The sequence below is a fragment of the Hyperolius riggenbachi genome, chromosome 2 (genome assembly GCF_040937935.1).
Source record: "Hyperolius riggenbachi isolate aHypRig1 chromosome 2, aHypRig1.pri, whole genome shotgun sequence".
In the NCBI taxonomy this organism is placed as follows: domain Eukaryota; kingdom Metazoa; phylum Chordata; class Amphibia; order Anura; family Hyperoliidae; genus Hyperolius; species Hyperolius riggenbachi.
This window is the reverse complement of record NC_090647.1, coordinates 402,985,752-403,004,312: the sequence shown is the minus strand read 5'-3', so window position 1 is coordinate 403,004,312 and position 18,561 is coordinate 402,985,752. Positions and strand designations below refer to the sequence as shown.

General features: G+C 41.8%; 1 protein-coding gene across 4 annotated transcripts in view; it reads right to left on the bottom strand.

Moving 5' to 3' along the window:
* The window catches only part of GPR161 (G protein-coupled receptor 161), a 146,317-nt gene that overhangs the window by 39,311 nt on the left and 88,445 nt on the right, over nt 1–18,561 (bottom strand). For all 4 annotated transcript variants that reach the window (XM_068269795.1, XM_068269797.1, XM_068269798.1 and 1 more), the window contains one exon: nt 9,994–10,098. In XM_068269795.1, coding sequence (XP_068125896.1) covers nt 9,994–10,098 — 105 coding nt within the window. The remainder of the gene's footprint in view (nt 1–9,993; nt 10,099–18,561) is intronic.

Here is an 18,561-nt window from a genome sequence, read left to right as displayed (position 1 = left end):
AGGCATCCAAGCGGCATGTCTCAGCAAGAGAGATGCACACACTGCTCTGCATATCCAGACAGGGGACACGGAGGCCACATCAAAGGTTTTCCGCATTTAAATCTGGCGGCACAGGGGTACCTTAGACTTGACTCGTGTATAAGCCGAGAGCCCCACTTTTGGGCCACTTTTTTGGCTTATACATGAGTATATACGGTATAAAAGATTCCTGTGTACACATCAGATATACGGTATAGTCACAATCATATACGTATATCTGACTTTAAAAATACGGTGCCTGCTTTAACAGCACAAGTAACAATTTTTTGATTGGTTTATTTCATTTTTGTGGACTAAGCACTGCTGCCACTCTATATATAAGTTACAATATTTATGATGACTATTATTTGAGAAATAGAACATTTTATCATATTTTCTGTTTTAATTAGTTTAAATTCATTAGGAGTCAGTGCATTTTTTCCCGACTCCAGGTACCCAAAAATTGCTTTGCCACCTCAGCTCCAACTCCACAGCCCTGGTCCCCACAAGTGTGTTTCTGGACACACAACACAACCCTATTTCGTTGATTTGCTGTAGAAAGTGTGGGTGCTCTCTTGTCATGGAAGGTTGCACCACCAAAACCAAGCCTTCCTGTTTGGATCTGAGCCAGACGGGATTAACGGGTACTAACACGGTAATCTCGGTTTGGCTCAGATCTGAACAGAAAGTGATGCTCGCTTGCAGTCACTTCCTGTTTGGGAAATATGGAAGTGCACTGAAGGGTATTGTAAAAAAAAAAAAAAATACGCTTCTGCGCATGGAGACTCCACCACCCCAGAGATAAAGACTTCACATATTTTATATTCGAGAATAGATAACATACTCCTGACACAAGGTGACTCAAAGCGAGCAAGGAGATCCAGCATTGGCGCTACTATTTTATCAGACCATGCTACAGTGTTTTAACACCGCAAATACCAAAACAAAGATCCACACAATTAAAATTGAACCCTGACCTGTTAGAAGAGTTTTACTGTGTAGATCTTATTGAAGGGGCCATGAATTCAACACCTGATACCTCAGCTCTATTAATCTGGGGGGCTCACAAATCAGTCATTAGAGGGGAATTCATGAGACTAGGAGCGGTTAAGAAGAAAAAAAAAAAAAAAGGCTAAGATAGATTAGGCCAGTTACTAGAAAAAAAATCTAAAAACTTGAGAGCAAAAACACAAAAACTCACTTACAAAGGAAACTCTACAAGAATTAAACTCCTTAAGACTAGAGGTCCAACCAATCCTATACCTAGCGGGCAAAAAACCTCTTAAGAAGTGAAAAAATCCTCTATAAAAGGAAAACAAAGATGGTTTATCCTTGTTCATGTTATTTTTCATAAAATCGGGCTAATCAGAAAATTTAGATAATTGGAAAAATCAAATAAAGGCTACTGGAAAGGGGTGATAAAAAGGACACATAGGTAAATGTTACATTTTTTGATGTCTACACATATAGCAAATTTTCAGGCAATTTAAATAATTATAAATAGTGAGAATGCATTTCTGTCAAAACAAAAACACAAATAAAAGTATAAAAATGGAACTGAAACTTCCAGTTTCTTTTTAAAAGATCAAAATGTACAGGGAATCAGAGAAACTACAGTAATTATAATGTTATATTTTCTGTTGAAGAACAAGACAAAATCAACAGAAAAGACCACACTTACCTTCGGTAAAGTCTTTTCCAGTAGTCCAGGGGACAGCACCCCTCCTCGGAGACTTGTCTCCCTCCCACTTCTGGACAGGAAGCTATTAATAAAATAAATCTGCATAATGGACAGCAGACATAAATACAAGCCACTCACAGATGTTCTCCAGTAAATAAAAAAGATGACCCGGACTCACCGTACTGTGCTTGCATAATTTCTTTTCTTAATAGATCCCACATAGGGTGGGAAGTAGGGGTGCTGTCCCCTGGACTACTGGAAAAGACTTTACCGAAGGTAAGTGTGGTCTTTCCCAGAACGTCCTTGGGACAGCACCCCTCCTCTGAGACGATGAACAAGATGAATAACTAGGGTGGGACTACTGCCTGTAGAACTTTTCTACCAAAAGACAGATCACCACTTGTCAAAAGATTAAGTCTATAATGTTTTACAAAAGTGTTTTGGCTGGACCAGGTAGCCGCTCTGCAAATCTGCTCGATGGAAGCCCCAGCCCTCTCTGCCCAGGATGTCGAGACACTTCTTGTAGAGTGAGCCTTGACAGATGTTGGTACAGTCTTCCCTTGCGACTGATAGGCTGTGGAAATAGCTTGTCTTATCCATCTGGCAATAGTAGTTTTAGATGCCCGTAAACCTCTATTTTTTCCTCCAAAAAGTATGAATAGAGCATCCGATCTTCTCCAAGTTTTGGATCTATCCAGATAATGAAGCAAAGATCTCCTGACATCCAGGCAATGTAGACGCTTCTCTTAATCGTTTGACTGATTTTCACAAAAGGAGGGAAGAAAGATTTCTTGAGTTCTGTGAAACTTTGAAACTACCTTAGGAAGAAAGGCTATATCTGGGCGGAGAGTAACCTTATCATCCGTGACAATACAGTAGGGTGGCCTAATTGATAAAGCTTGCAATTCGCCTACCCTTCTGGCCGACGTAATTGCTATGAGAAATGCTATTTTTAAAGACAACATTCTTTCGGAGATTTGATCCAGAGGTTCAAACGGGGGATCACACATAGCCTGTAATACAATATTCAAATCCCAAGTAGGGGTTTTTGGCCTAACTACAGGTCGTAGCCTTTTCAGGGCCTGGAAAAAACGCACAAAGAATTCTTCCTGAACCAACTTTCGCTGTAAAAAAAACACTAATTGCTGCCGTTTGTACTTTCAAAGTACTAATACTTAAGCCCTTTCTAAATCCTGACTGCAGGAATTCCAATACTGAAGTGGATGAATGGATGTCCATCTTTTTATCCCTGCACCACTCATTGTATATTCTCCAGGCTTTTTGATATATAACTCTAGTGACCTTCTTGCGACTCTGAATTAAGGTCTCCGAAAGACTATCCGAGAAACCCTTTGCCTTTAAGATGTTCCACTCAGGTTCCATGCAGAGAGATGCATCTGCTGTAGGTTCGGATGGAACGCTGGACCCTGCTGGAGTAAATCCGGACGTTGAGGCAACATCAATGGAGCATCTGCTGTTAATCTCTGTAAAAGACTGAACCAAGGTCTCTTTGGCCAAAAGGGAACTATCAGAATTACTCGTGCCTTGTCCTGGCAAATTTTGCTGAGAACTCTCGATATCTGGGATAGCGGGGGGAAGGCATACATCTGCTCGGACCCCCAATTCAGCGAGAAAGCGTCTATTGCCCATGGTTTGTCCTGAGGGTACAGAGAGCAGAACTTTGGAAATTTTGCGTTTATTTTTCTTGCAAACAGGTCCACCGATGCTTGAGTCCATGTTGAAATGACGGTCTGAAACACTTCCAGATTCAAGGACCACTCGTCCTGCCTCAACACAGATCTGCTTAGATAATCCGCTAGATGGTTGCTTGTACCTTTCAGATGCACTGCTCTGATGGATTTCAGATTGGCCTCGGACCAGTGAAGGATTCTGGACGCCTGTTTTTCTAATAGTTGGCTTCTCGTTCCTCCCTGCCGGTTGATATACGCTACTACGCTGTTGTCTGTGCGTATCAGAACATGACACTGACTGATGTGACTGCTGAAATGTTGTAAACCCTTCCATACCGCCTGTAACTCCTTGCTGTTTGATGATCTTCCCTTCATCAGATTTGACCAAGGACCCTGTGCTGGAAGATCGTCCACATGAGCTCCCCACCCCCAGGAGCTGGCATCCGTTGTCAGAGTCTTTTGTGTTGGAAAGCACCACAGTCGACCTTGTGACAGTCTTACAGGATCTTGCCACCACCTGAGAGATGCTTTCACTGAGTATGGAATTAATACTTTCCTCTCTAGTTTGTTTTGGATTTTGGGCAAAGTTAGACCTGCCTCTTTGTGGTTTATTGGGTCCCCATCTCCTTCCAGAGGAGGTTTTAGGGTCTGGATCTGGTTTATTAGGGGGGCGAAAGGAACGCCTAGATTGAAAGGGCCTCCTCTTTGCGGGAAATTTTTCTTTGCATCCGCAGTTTTCTAAAGTTTGCTCTAATTTAGAACCGAAAAGGAATTCTCCTTCACATGGTAAACCACATAACTTAGAACGGGAAGAGTTATCCCCCTGCCAGGTTTTCACCCATACCCCACGCCTGGCTGAATTAACCAGGGCCGTGGTTCTGGCTGTTAGCTTTACCGTATCATCTGTCGCATCAGTGAGATAATTGGTGGCATTAAACAACCTAGGGAAGTCTTTAATAATCTCTTCTCTAGGGACTCCAGCAGCTATCTTATCCTGGGTTTCTGCTAGCCAGGTTCTTAAGGACCTACCCACTGCCGTAGAGGCTACTGAGGGTTTAAATGTTAGGGAAGAAGACTCCCAAGCCCTTCTTAAGAGATTGACAGTCTTTTTATCAATGGGATCCTTTAGGTTCCCAAAATTTTCAAACTGTAAATCTGTCTTCTTTGATACCCTTGAAAAAGATGGATCAAGCTTGGGAGAATTACCCTAGAATTTTTGGTCTTCCGCAGAAAACGGGTATCTACGAGATAAGGAACGGGGCCAAAAGGCCCTCTTCTCCGGATCATCCCACTCCTTCCTAATCATATCTTTTAAAGAGGAATGGACTGGAATGAAACAAGTCTGGGGGTCTGACAAGCTCTCGTACATTTGATCCAAGGGTGTCAAAGGTTTCTTTTCGATAGTGATTCCCATGGCAATATGCATATCAGACAATAATTCTTTCATGAGTTCTGGTGAAAAAGCAAATTTCTGATGCGTATCAGATTTATCAACGGTATCCTCAGCGGATATTTCTTCAAAGGAGGAAATTTCTCCCTCCTCTTCAGAAATTTCCGATTCTAACTCCTCACCCCTTTTTCTTTTTGAACTGAGGGAAGGAAGTGGAACTGCCCGCACAGAGACATCAGTAATAGAGGGGGGCCCCTGAACCTGAATATCGCTGTCCTGAGGCAATGAAGTGGTTGAAGCAGAAGCAGAAGCTGAAGCAGAAGCAGCAGCAGCAGAAGTAGAGGCTATAGCTGAGTCCTTTATATCCTTTATAGCAGAAGACATCTCTGAACGCATCCACCCCATTAAATCCTTGAAAACAACTGGCGATTCGTCTTTAACAATTTTGTCGGTACAATATTGACACAATTTCCTGGAGGTAGGAGCTGATGAAGATATACGGCTACTACAAATAACACATCGTCTTTCTTTGGAGGTTGATGCATGGAGTGGACTGAGAAGATGACTTGTCTTTATCTTTATCACTCTTGTCAGATTTAGCAGGTTTGGGCTGAAAAATATCAAACAGAAAAGTCATCAGTCCCTTCAGTGTAAACCAACAGCAGTGTCCGCAAAAGACCATACATTTGCTCACCAGAGAGGGTTCAGGGCCAGACTCTGCAGATTGCAGATTAGAAAGGCCTGCGGCGTCCTCCATGGTCACCAGCAGCATTGAGATCATAAAACAAATTTTGGGCTTAAAAACCCTACCCTCACCTCCAGCTCCTCCTCCTTGATGATTCTCAGCTGGTCCGCATTTCTCCGCATCAGCTTCTCCAATCACCGCCGCGGCCTGCACTCAGCGCCGGTCACATGATCTCCGTCATGTGGGACGCCTGCACATGACGTCACTGCGCCTCCACCGGAACTTCCGGAAAGCGCTCTGCCGTCCATAAATCTTCCGGATTCCGTGGAGAAGCCTCCCATACGCTGGACGCGCGGCACACTGAGTCCCCTGCTCAGCCCGATTTGCCTGCTCCACCGCTGCACCTGCCACCTGACATGGGAGCATAGAGACCTCCACACCGCTTCCGTCCGGGACAGGAAAAACAACTGGAGAACATCTGTGAGTGGCTTGTATTTATGTCTGCTGTCCATTATGCAAATTTATTTTATTAATAGCTTCCTATCCAGAAGTGGGAGGGAGACAAGTCTCCGAGGAGGGGTGCTGTCCCAAGGACGTTCTGGGAAATTTAAAGTTTAGAACACTGTGTAATCTGTGTCAGATTACAGTCTGCATTCACTATATGGGCAGCTGAGGGTACAGAAATCAGCAGAGTTGTCTCCCTATGGCAGGAAACTGTGCCATTTAAGAAAAAAAAATAAAATCTTCATTTCTGTGTGTGTACATTGGGAAATGTTGTATGGGCAGCACGGTGGCGTAGTGGTTAGCCCTCTTGCCTTGCAGCACTGGGTCCCTGGTTCGAATCCCAGCCAGGGCACTATCTGCAAAGAGTTTGTATGTCCTCTCCGTGTCTGCGTGGGCTTCCTCCGGGCACTCCGGTTTCCTCCCACATTCCAAAAACATATGGATAAGTTAATTGGCTCCCCCTACAAAAAATTGGCCCTAGACTACAGTACTTACACTACATAATATAGACATATGGCAATGGTAAGGACTAGATCGTGAGCTCATTTGAGGGACAGTTAGTGCCGAGACTATATATATACACACACACACACACACACACACACACACACACACACACACACACACACACACACACACATATATATACATACACACATACACATACATATATATATATATATATATATATACACATATACATATATATATATATATATATATACACACATATACATATACATACATATACACACATATACATACATATATACATATACATACATATATACACATATACATACATATATACACATATACATTATATATATATATATATATATATATATATATATATATATATATATATATATATATATATATATACACACATACATACATACATACATACATAGATAGATAGATATATATATATATATATATATATATATATATATATATATATATATATATATATATCTATATATCTATATCTATATATCTATCTATATATACACATATACACACATTGTACAGCGCTGCATAATATGTCGGCGCTATATAAATACTAAAAATAATAATAATGTCATGTTTTTAATGTTATAATTTGTATAACTGTTGCGGAGGTTTATTTTTTCTCTATTACATTGTGGAAAAATACTCTCACATTAGTTGCAGGTGTCACCAGGGCACAAACTACAAAAAAAGCCAAAACCATTTCTAAGGGCCCGTTTCCACTAGGAGCGGTGCAATGCGACTACATAGCCGCATCACACCGCGGGTGTCCTGGAACACATGCACAGCAATGGAAGAGTTTCCACTGCGTGCATGTCGTGCCGAGCGGTGCGATCTAAAAATCTGCAGCATGCTGCAGATTCTAGCACGGCCGCATCCCATCTCCTCCAATGACTTCCGCATCGGGAGATGCGGAAGTGATGCGGCTGGCGGCGGAAGTGATGCGGCTAGCTAGCCGCATTCGCATCATTTACTAGTGGAAAAACGGCCCTAAGGTAGTTAAAACTGAAACAAATTTTACTTAAATTGAACTATTCAAAACTGTTACCAGTGTAGGTGTATGGCAGTTCTCCCTATTAGGTTATCGCCTAATTTAACAAATCAACAGGTATTTAACTGGATCAACAGGAATATGTGAGGGAGTAGGCTGGTGTTGGTGTTGTACTTTGTTCTCTGATTGAACTCGATGGACGAATGTCTTTTTTCAACCCAAATAACTATGTAACTACGCCCCTGTATACCCCACATACAGTACAAATTACTTATATGGTATACGCCTGATATACTAAATACTGTATGAAGCAATGATGAAAGAGCTCAACAGTAGGTACAATAATCTCCATGTATTCACAGTTTGAGGAATTTAGTCTCTTTTTTTATCCTGGGTGTAACACTCTGCCTTTGCATCAAGCTTCAAAGTCACTCACATTGCTGATCCATTAACAGACCATTGCAGAGTTCCCCAACCTTGTCTTCAAGGCCCACCAACAGTATATGTTTTGCAGGAAACCACAAACATTCACAGGTGGGGTAATTCGTGTCTCAGCAGAGCTGATTACCTACCTATGTGGATTTCCACAAAACAGGCACCATTGGTGGGCCTTAAAGGGAACCTGAACTGAGTACAATTATTTAAAACAAACACATGATGTAGCTGCAAATGAATATTACATACTCACCTCGTCATCAGTTCCTCTCAGATGCTCACCATTTTCTTCTAACAGTGATCTTTTCCAGTTCTGACAAGATTGTCAGAACTGAAATATACCAGTTGCAGTCAGTTATATATCAGCAGCTGTCAGTTACAACCGATTGAGCAAGGTAACGTCTATGTTTCCCTATGGCTCAAGTGGGTGATATAACCGTTTAACAGTGTGCTGATCAGGAAGCTGTTATGGGGTAATGGCCATTTTCAAAATGGAGGACAGAAAATTCCATTGATCACAGTGGACAAACAGGACGCAGGAGAAGAAAAAAAGATTGATGAGCAGTCTACATGGAAGGTAAGTATGGCCTGTGTATGTTTATTTTGACCTTATTTTCAGTTCGGGTACTCTTTAAGGACAGGGTTGGGGAACACTTCTATAGCACTTTTGTTTATATATCCACGACGCCTCCTCACAGTCACCGTTTCTTTCAGTTAGCTCTCAGCGAACCTCGTAAAATTTACAAGAGTTCACAGGCTCATATGCTAATATGTTTCTACTGAAATATAATCCACCACCCGCACTTTGTGCTGCTGTACGTCAAAACTGTAAGATGGGGATTAACTGAAGGAAACAGTGACTGTGAGGAGGATTCATGAATACATAAACATAAGCACTACAGCTGGTCTGTTGATGGGTAAGCAATATGAATGACTATGAAGTTTGATGCAAATGCAAGCATAACAGCTAGGAGAAAGAAGGGACTGGTTCCCTTAAAGAGAACCAGAGACAAACTAAAGAAAAGATTTTATACATACCTGGGGCTTCCTCCAGCCCCATACGCACGGATCGCTCCCATGCTGCCCCGCAGCTACGAGAACCGGTTCCCCGCTCTTCCCGTCAGTCTGAGCCAGTCTAGCGTAGGAGAAGTGCGTTCTTTGCATATCTCTCCAGCAGCCGCTGGAGAGATACGTAGAGGGTGCACTTCTCCTGCGTAGCTGGCTCAGATGACGTCAGTGACAGGAGCTGGTTCTTGTAGTTGCAGGCATCGGTGGATGGTGGCGTGGGAGCGATCCGTGCATACGGGGCTGTAGGAAGCCCCAGGTATGTATAAAATTTTCTCTTTCGTTTGTCTCTGGTTCCCTTTTAGGGTTTGCATACACTGAGATTATTGTACCTACTGTTGAGCGCTTTGACCAATGCTTTACATTTAGTATAACAGGAGTGTACCACATAAGTGAATTGTTAAATTAGGAGATAAACAACAGAGGAGGAGTGCACTCAGAGCCAGGACAAGGTCCTCCAGCACCCAAGGATGAGACACCAAAGTGCACCCCTCCCTCAGCTCAGCCATCACACACTGATTGCTTTGACTAAGTCCTATGACCAAAAGGTGCCCCCCCCCCCTCCCCCTCCTCCTCCCCACACACACACCTTAATATCTAGTTATCTGGCTTGCAGTCACTGCCATGTATCCCCTTCAAACACAATAGAGAAATTATCACTGAGTGAGTTGTGTGCCCCCTCCTATACTGTGCCCTGAGGTTGGAGCCTCTCACGCCTCTGCCCGGCCCTGAGTGCAATACACTTACACTGGTAACAGTTTTAAATAGTTCAATTTCCGGTGTCCTCAGTTATACAGTCACAATCAGATTGGTATATCTGGCTTTAAAAATAGTGACTTTATTGCAGCAGCTGAAAGAACTTGTTTTTTGATAGGTTTATTTAATTTTTTTGGACTAAGCACTGCTATCACTAAGTTATGTATGATGACTATTTTTTTTTTACAAAATCCAACATCATATTTTCTCTTTTAATTACAGTTTATTTTCAATTTCATACAAATCTCAGACAGAAAAACTTACCAGAATCGTTTGAATAGCTTATGCCAGTGTTTGTTGTAGTACTTTGATGATCAGAGTCCTTCCCATTTGCCATAAGTGCAGTAAGATGTGGGGATAAACCAAGATCTAAGGGAAAAAATTGTAAATGTTAAAATCAAATATGCAGTATCTCTGTATATGCTGTGTTATGTGAAAAATAATCCACAGTGTGTTATTGCTGACCCTTTTTAATGTAATTTCACAAGCATTGCTGATCCTTGGGTGCAAATACAAACTGAGTCTCTAACGCTAAATGAATATACAGATCAGGTGTTCTGACTCAACCTGCTGAAGCCAAGCTCTTAAAAAATCCTGCAGGTGCGCATGGCAGTGGGAAATGCGCTGGGCAGATAGACCATGGGCATTGAAGGACTGCAGGTGGCAGTCTACAGTATTGTATACCTGTGAACAAGCTCCAACATGTAGGAAGGGCAGGTTTTGTGCACAGATTTACAAGCCAGGTATAGAATCTTGAAACATATCGTCAATCGGATAGGGAGCCAGTAGTAGTAGTGATTTACAGAGGGGGATGTGGATGTGGAGCAGTGAGAAGAATGGATGAGCCTGGCAGCCGCATTCATAACTGATTGAAGGGGGCAATGCAGTTCAAGGGGAGGCCGGATAGATGGGGAGTTGTAGTAATCAAGGCAGGATATGATCAGGGCGTGGATGAGCAGCTTGGTAATGTCCGGGGTCAGGAGGGGTCTTGGAGTTATTATGGAAGTAGAAATTGCAGGCTGTGGTTAAGATTTGGATGTAAGCTTCCAACCTAGCTGACATCCAGAAGGAAATAGTCTAAAGGCATGAGGAGACCTTGTCCATGGTGTTGGAGGAGAGATAAGGAGTATGGAGGTAAATCTGAGTGTCTTCGGCATAAAGGTGGTATTTGAAGCCCAGGGAGGAGATGAGTTTGCCAATTGAGGAAGTGTATATAAATAACAGAGGAGTCCCAGAACAGAGCCCTGGAGGACACCAACAGAGGGGGTAGGAGTTGAGGAGGAGCCGTTGAAGGAGGTCACAAAGGAGTTATTGGAGAGGTAGGAGGAGATCAAAGCCATGGCAAGGCCATGGATGCCCAAGGAATGTAGGGATTGGAGGAGGAGGGGTGGTCTACAGAATCAAATGGCAAGCAGAGGTCAAGGAGGAGCAGAATGGAGTAACTGCCTTTGGCTCTGGCAAGGGTAAGGTCGTTGACCACCTTGGTGAGGGCTGTTTCTTTTAAGTGTGCAGTTCGGAAACAAGATGGTAGTGGGTCAAGTAGGGAGTTGGTGTTGGGGTATTGGGTAATGCGTCGGTGGCCCAGATGTTCAAGGATTTTAGAGCCAGAGTGAAGGTGGGAGATTGAGCTGTAGTTTGAGGGTAGGGATGGGTCGAGTGAGGAGTTTTTTTTAGCATGCGGAAGTACGGTGGCCTGTTTGAAGGCTTTGGGGAAGGTGCCTGTGGAGAGAAGTTAAACAAGGAAGCGAGTATCGAACCATGCCAGGTCATGGAAGTGGGGGGCGAAGGATGTTTGAGGATACAGGGTCAAAGAGAGAGGAGTTTGCATTCTGATCTTTCTGCGAGTTAAATGGACAGGTTTAAAAACAACCTGACATGTCGAAATGGATCCTATAAAAAAAAAAAAAACATTTGTCCTATGTCCTTTTTTCTCTGTTGTGGAACACAAAACATAGGACAGCGGGAGCACAATCTGGTGTATTATAGGTTTACCAAATAGTAAAAAAAAAAAAAAAAAAAAAAAAAAAAAAAATCACCTTGTAGCATGATTTCCCCTGTCTAGGGGGGACTTAATCTCAGTAGAGGAACAGTAGGAGGTGTCAAAAAAAAGGGATGTATGTGATACTACCTTAACCCATTCGCGTTCCTTCGTTTTTACTTGAGAAATGTTCACCTCCCATTCATTAGCCTATAACTTTATCACTACTCATCACAATTAACTGATCTATATCTTGTTTTTTCTTTCTTTGGGGGGTACATTTTCGTAAGAACCACTTTACTGTAAATGCATTTTAACAGGAAGAATAAGAAAAAAATGGAAAAAATTAATTTCTCAGTTTTCAGCCATAATAGTTTTAAAATAATAGATGCCTCCATAATTAAAACTCACGTATTGTATTTGCCCATATGTCCCGGTTATTACACTGTTAAAATTATGTCCCTATCACAATGTATGGCGACAATATTTTATTTGGAAATAAAGGTGCATTTTTTCCGTTTCGCATCTATCACTATTTACAAGTTTAAAATAAAAAAAAAATATAGAAATATTTCATCTTTACATTGATATTTAAAAAGTTTAGACCCTTATGTAAATATTTACATGTTTTGTTTTTTTTTGTAATGGTTTTTTTTTTTATATTAAACATTTTATTTGGGTAGTTTTGGGAGGGTGAGATGTAAACATCAGGTTTATAATGTAAATGTGTGATTTTTATTTTTTTTTACTTTAGTTGTAGTATTACTTTTTGGCCACAAGATGGCGGCCATGAGTTTGTTTACATGACGTCACTCTAAGCGTAACATACGCTTAGAGAGACACATGGGGAAGGTAACAGCCAGAAAAGGCGCAGCTTCCGAGAGAAGCTGTTGCTTTTTCAGCGGGGGAGAGGAATCAGTGATCGGGCACCATAGCCCGATTCACTGATTGCCTGGCTAATAAACCGTGGGCTGGGGCACGCGTACACACGCGCGATCGGCCGCGGGAGCGCGCATGGTTCCTGGACGTAGTTTCTACGTCCAGGAACCAGGGCTGTGGAGTCGGAGTCGTGGAGTCGGGCAATTTTGGGTGCCTGGAGTCGGAGTCGGGGAAAAAAATGCACCGACTCCGACTCCTAATGAATTTGTAACTGTAATTAAAATAGAAAATATGATAAAATGTTCTATTTCTCAGATAATAGTCATTAAAAATAATGTATATATACAGTATATATACAGTAAAAATAGCTGTGCTTAGTCCACAAAAATGAAATAAACCAATCAAAATTAGTTACTTGTGCTGCTTCAATAAAGCAGTCCCCGTATTTTTAAGATCAGATATACATATCTGATTGTGACTGTATATATGATGTGTACACAGGAATCTCTTATATATACTAAATAACATCTATGCTGTAAGAATAAAGCCTGATGTGTAGCTGTGTCACTAATAGAGATGGTCAATGAGATGGGAATAATTCTGCACTGATGCTGATTTATGCAAATGTATGCACTCCCTTTGCTGATGAAATCAAATAATTTGATATGTTGTCAAAATTTGGTTTGGGGACTACAAATTAAAGAGTATCTGAGACGGATGAAAAGTAAAGTTTTATACATACCTGGGGCTTCCTCCAGCCCCCTTCAGGCTAATCAGTCCCTCGCTGTCCTCCACCACCTGGATCTTCTGCTATGAGTCCTGGTAATTTAGCCAGTCAGCGCTGTCCGGCCGCATGCCGCTTCCACAGCCAGGAACATTCTACACCTGCGCAATAGTGCTGCACAGCTGTAGTATGCTCCTGGCGGCGGAGTGTGTGCATGCGCACTACGCCCAACTGGCTCAAGTACCTGGACTCATAGCAGAAGATCCAGGTGGTGGAAGAGGACAACGAGGGACTGATTATCCTGAAGGCGGCTGGAGGAAGCCCCAGGTATGTATAAAACTTTAATGTCATCGGTCTCAGGTTTACTTTGTTACACAGTAGTACAATACTCTACATATGCACTCTCCACAGAGCTGCAGGGAATCCATTGAGAATGCTGTGCACATTGAACACAGAGGTGTTGTCTGTTTACAATCTCCTCATTCCCCTGCAGAGTACCTGCACATCATTCTTACATGTACCCACACTTACATTGCCTAGGGCCTGATAGATGTTCTTTGTTCCGGTTTGTACCTTTTACAAGTACTCTTACCAAGGACTAGTTTTAGTCTAAAGGGAATAAATATAGTAGTCTACATATCCTTCTCACTTCAGTTGTCTTGTAAAATTCCTAAGCGTTGGCAGTTAAGAGACGAATTTCATGTTACATACTTTTAATCAACAAAATTGTAATATGCAAATTAGAGGAGTCGGAGTCGAGGAGTCGGAGGAATCCTAAACTGAGGAGTCGGAGTCGGTGGATTTTTGGACCGACTCCACAGCCCTGCCAGGAACTAAAATAGGTTAAATAAGTGATTCTCATATCTAGGGTTCGTAAAAAAAAAAAAAAAAAAAATGACTCAAGCCGGTACTTGTTTTAAGATGCTATGAAATGCTTAAAAGGACAACTGAAGTAAGAGGGACATAAAAGCTGCCATATTTCCTTTTAAGCAATACCAGTTGCCTGGCTGTCCTGTTGATCCTCTGCCTCGAATACCTTTAGCCATAGATCCTGAACAAGCATGCAGCAGATCAGGTGTTTCTGACATTATTGTCAGATCCGACAAGATTAGCTGCATGTTTGTTTGCGTTATCCCGATACTACTGCAGCCAAATAGATCAGCAGGGCTGCCAAGCAACTGGTATTGTTTAAAGGAAATGAATTTGGCAGCCTCCATATTCTTTTCACTTCAATTGTCCTTTAAGATGATCTACAGATTCCTGCTTTGCGGAATCACCCTTAAAAGACATGTGACTGCATTTCTGCTGTAAACCTGTTGAATCCTAATAAATCTACTTAGAACTCAGACGTCTTTAAAATCATAACCCAAGCAAGATTGAATTAGCTGTTCTATCTAAAGGACTTACTTTTTGCACCACCAAAAGATTTGATGAAATAGAATTTTGTAGTGACATGGAAGAATTTTTTCGGAGCATACGACTAAGGGCCAGTTTCCACTAGCCACCACATGCGGCTGCGAGACGTGTGGGGCACTTCCGGGTCGCAGGTACACAGACGAATCCCAGAAGCCGTGCCATACACGGCTATGGGATTCGCTGCCTCCTGCACGAAAACTGATGGCAATGTCGGCCGAATTGCTAGGGCAAGCAATTCGGCTGGCGCCGCCATAATGTCCTATGGCAGAGTTTCCCTGCGCGATTTGCCTGCGGGGAAACTCTGCGGATTCGGCCCGGTTTCTGCACTAGTGGAAACGGGCCCTAAAGAATTTTTTTTCACAACAGACCTAATTATTCATCATTCGAAGTCACCGAACCTGCAAATACAAAAAACAAGAAAGCAGTAACTGGACACCAAAATTGGGGCGGACCAAGAAATTAGAAGAGTATACTGACAACTTCAGAAAAAGAATCAAATTGGAGATACTGGACAAGCAAAAACATGCTACAACCTCATCAATCAAGAAAGCAAAGCAATACTGAACCATAAAACGGAATATAACCCTGCATTTCAACTTTGCTCTAAAACATTATTTACAGCATATTATATGCAAAAAGCATTTTTTTTTACTAGACCAGCATTGGAAGGGTTAAACACAGAGGTTTAAAGTTCCGTGGAGAGATATGCAGAAGTTCAGATTGTTACATTCTATTTAGTTAAATGTATCTATTGAGAAATGTTACACACTCTTTGGCTGTCCTCCAACTCCTCAGTCAGAGAGAGTGAGTCACATTCAACACAGATACATTTATGTAAACAAAATGTATCTATGTCAGCTTCGGATGCGTCTGCAGAAATCTCCAGGAACTTTAAAGCACTGTGTAACCCTTCCAATGCTGGTCTAGTAAAAAAAAATGCTGGTTGCATATAATATACTGTAAATAATGTTTTAGAGCAAAGTTGAAATGCAGGGTTATATTTCGCTTTAAAAGCAATAACATTTTTTTTTTTTATTAAACCAGCTGACAAAGAAGGAGCTGTAGTGATTTTGGATAAATCCAGCTATGTTCAAGAAGCAAACAGACAGCTCTCCAACAACACCTATTACAAAAGACTAGAAACAAACCCCACGCTGCAATACACATGGAAATTTAAGAATATGGTTAATGATATTTTCCTCAATATTATCTAACATACTTACATTAATACCAGATAATCCTGAAAGACACATTCTACATCTTACCAAAAATACACAAAGAAGGAAACCCAGATCGACCTATCCTCTCTTTAGGGGACACTTATGTTACATACTCACGGGAGACAATTGTCCCCCGTAGCATGCGCGCACACGAACAGGGAGCGACAGCTCCCTGCCGGCGACTGCTGTCCACACGTCTCGCCAGAAAGGCAGAGACGCGGCGGAAGCTGTTTGTGAATGGAGCATCCCCCGGCCGGATGCTCCATTCACTCGCGTAGGTCTCCTGTCGCTAGCCCGCATATTCACGCGGGACTAGCGACAGTTCCGGCGAAGTCGCGGCGACAGCTGTAGCCGGCGATTGAACATGTCAATCGCCTGGCGACAACTCCAACGGGCGACGGTTCGGGGTCGTGCGTTATACACACGGGCGACCTGTCGCCACAACACGCGCGTGCCATGTGGCTGCGGCGACGGCCGTACCCCGTGTGTATGGGCCTTAACAGAAAAGATATCTGGCTGGGTAGAAAACATTCCTAAACCCATGGTAAGGAATACAGCCAGCTACATCCAGGACACCTCTGACCTTCTTAACAAATTGACTGCCATGGGTCTGATCCCAGAGGGTGCTATCCTGGCTACAATGGATGTCGAATCCCTTTATACTAACATCCCACCCGAGGATGGTACTGCAGCTTGCCAACATCTCCTTCAGCTTAATGATCTACCAACAGCGCCCACACTACAACTTATCAAGTATATACTAACTCGTAACTATTTTTCATTTAGGAATGATATACTATATATCTACAGACAATGGGCAGTGCTATGGGAAGTAGGATGTTGCCCCAGTATGCAAAAGTATTTATGGCCAGATTGGAGGAAAACTTCCTTTCAACTTGTGAAATTAAATCATGGGCTTCAGTGTTTTCCCCCCAATTTTTTTTTTTCAGATTCTACAAACATTTCTCAGAGCACCACCAGAACATCAAGTTAACTCTCAACTTTTCATCCTATGTCAGTTTCCTAGATACCACAATTTATATACAAGAGGAACACACCAAAAAAATCTATTGTTTACAGCTAGACTCTGAGGTATAACCGAATATGTTCTAATTCAGAGGACAGAGACAGACAACTTATGTCGCTATGTAATATATTCATAGATCAGGGATATCATTCACAAATCATTGATGATCAAATACACAAAGAAACTTTAAAATCTAGAGGGGAACTATTGAAGTACACCCCAAAGACGGAAAACAACAGATTCCCAATAGTGGGCACCTACAACCCAAGTTTAAAGACACTGCCCAAAACTCAGGAGAAAAAGTTTTTAACATCTTTTTAAAATAACTTTTCAGCACTTTGCAAATGAAAAAGTGGATGAGAAAGTACTATTACTTTCTTGCTTACTGGTGTATTGACAAGGATTGAAAATATTGCCTAAGGTGAAAAACTGAATTGCATATGGACCACTGAAGAAGATATTAAAAGCCCTGCAACCAATACTTCAAAGACAAACACCTGAAGGACGTTTTTCCTCATTTACCACTGCTTGCTTTCAGACAACCTCCCAATTTGAGACAAAAGATCATCATAACTGCATTATCTACACAAACTCCAGGCACAATACCCTACAATAACAGAAGCACAAGCCAAATACAAATACCAAACTCACAGAAATATCATCTAATACCAGACCAATTTGCCTGTGAGCCATCCAATGTTGTATACATGATATCCTGCATGAAATGCCCCTCAAGAGAAATTCATATAGGAGTAACAGGACAAAAATTGCACACAAGAATGAACCACCACTGCTATAAAATTAATGAGGCCCAACACTTCTGTGACCAGGACACAGCATGAAAGATCTCAAAGTACTTATTCTTAAGGGTAACTTCTAAAATGAACACGCAAGAAAGATCTCTGAGTACAAATTTATGAAAATGTTTAAGGCATTAACAGAAGGGTTAAATTGTGGAATGGGATTCATGACTCCTTATGTAACATAATTGACTTGGCTTCATGATCTTCATAAACCTGCTAGATTTCATGTATGTTTGCATGAACTCACTGGCTCCAGCCTGCTGATCACCTGACATCTAACTGCTAAACAGTAACCAGCACAACTGCCATCTACGTGTTTACTATTTACCTGCATCAGTGTTTTACTTTAGCTAACATCTGGAAATATGCCTGAAGAAGGGGACTAGATCCCAGAAAGCTTGCATAATTTAACTATCAATTAGCCATTAAAAGTTATCACTTTTACAAGACCTTGTTTTTTTCTACCTACATATGATGCTCCCTATATGTGAGAATCACTTATTTAAGGTAGGATCTCCTTTTTACTCCCTACCCTTTTCCAATCTGGATATCACATATACCACATGCACCTTTTTCCTTATTTGTTTTGGGGGGGGGGCTACTACCTTTTCTTTACTGCTTTTATGAGTGGTGAAATCTAAGCCTTACCGTAGTTAACGTTTAAGATCAAAAATTTAATTTTGTGTTTCATCCCAACTTAAAGGGACAGTGAAATGAAAAAACTAACAAAAAAACACAACGTATGATGTAATGACTTATATGTGTAGTACGGATAATGGTACTTA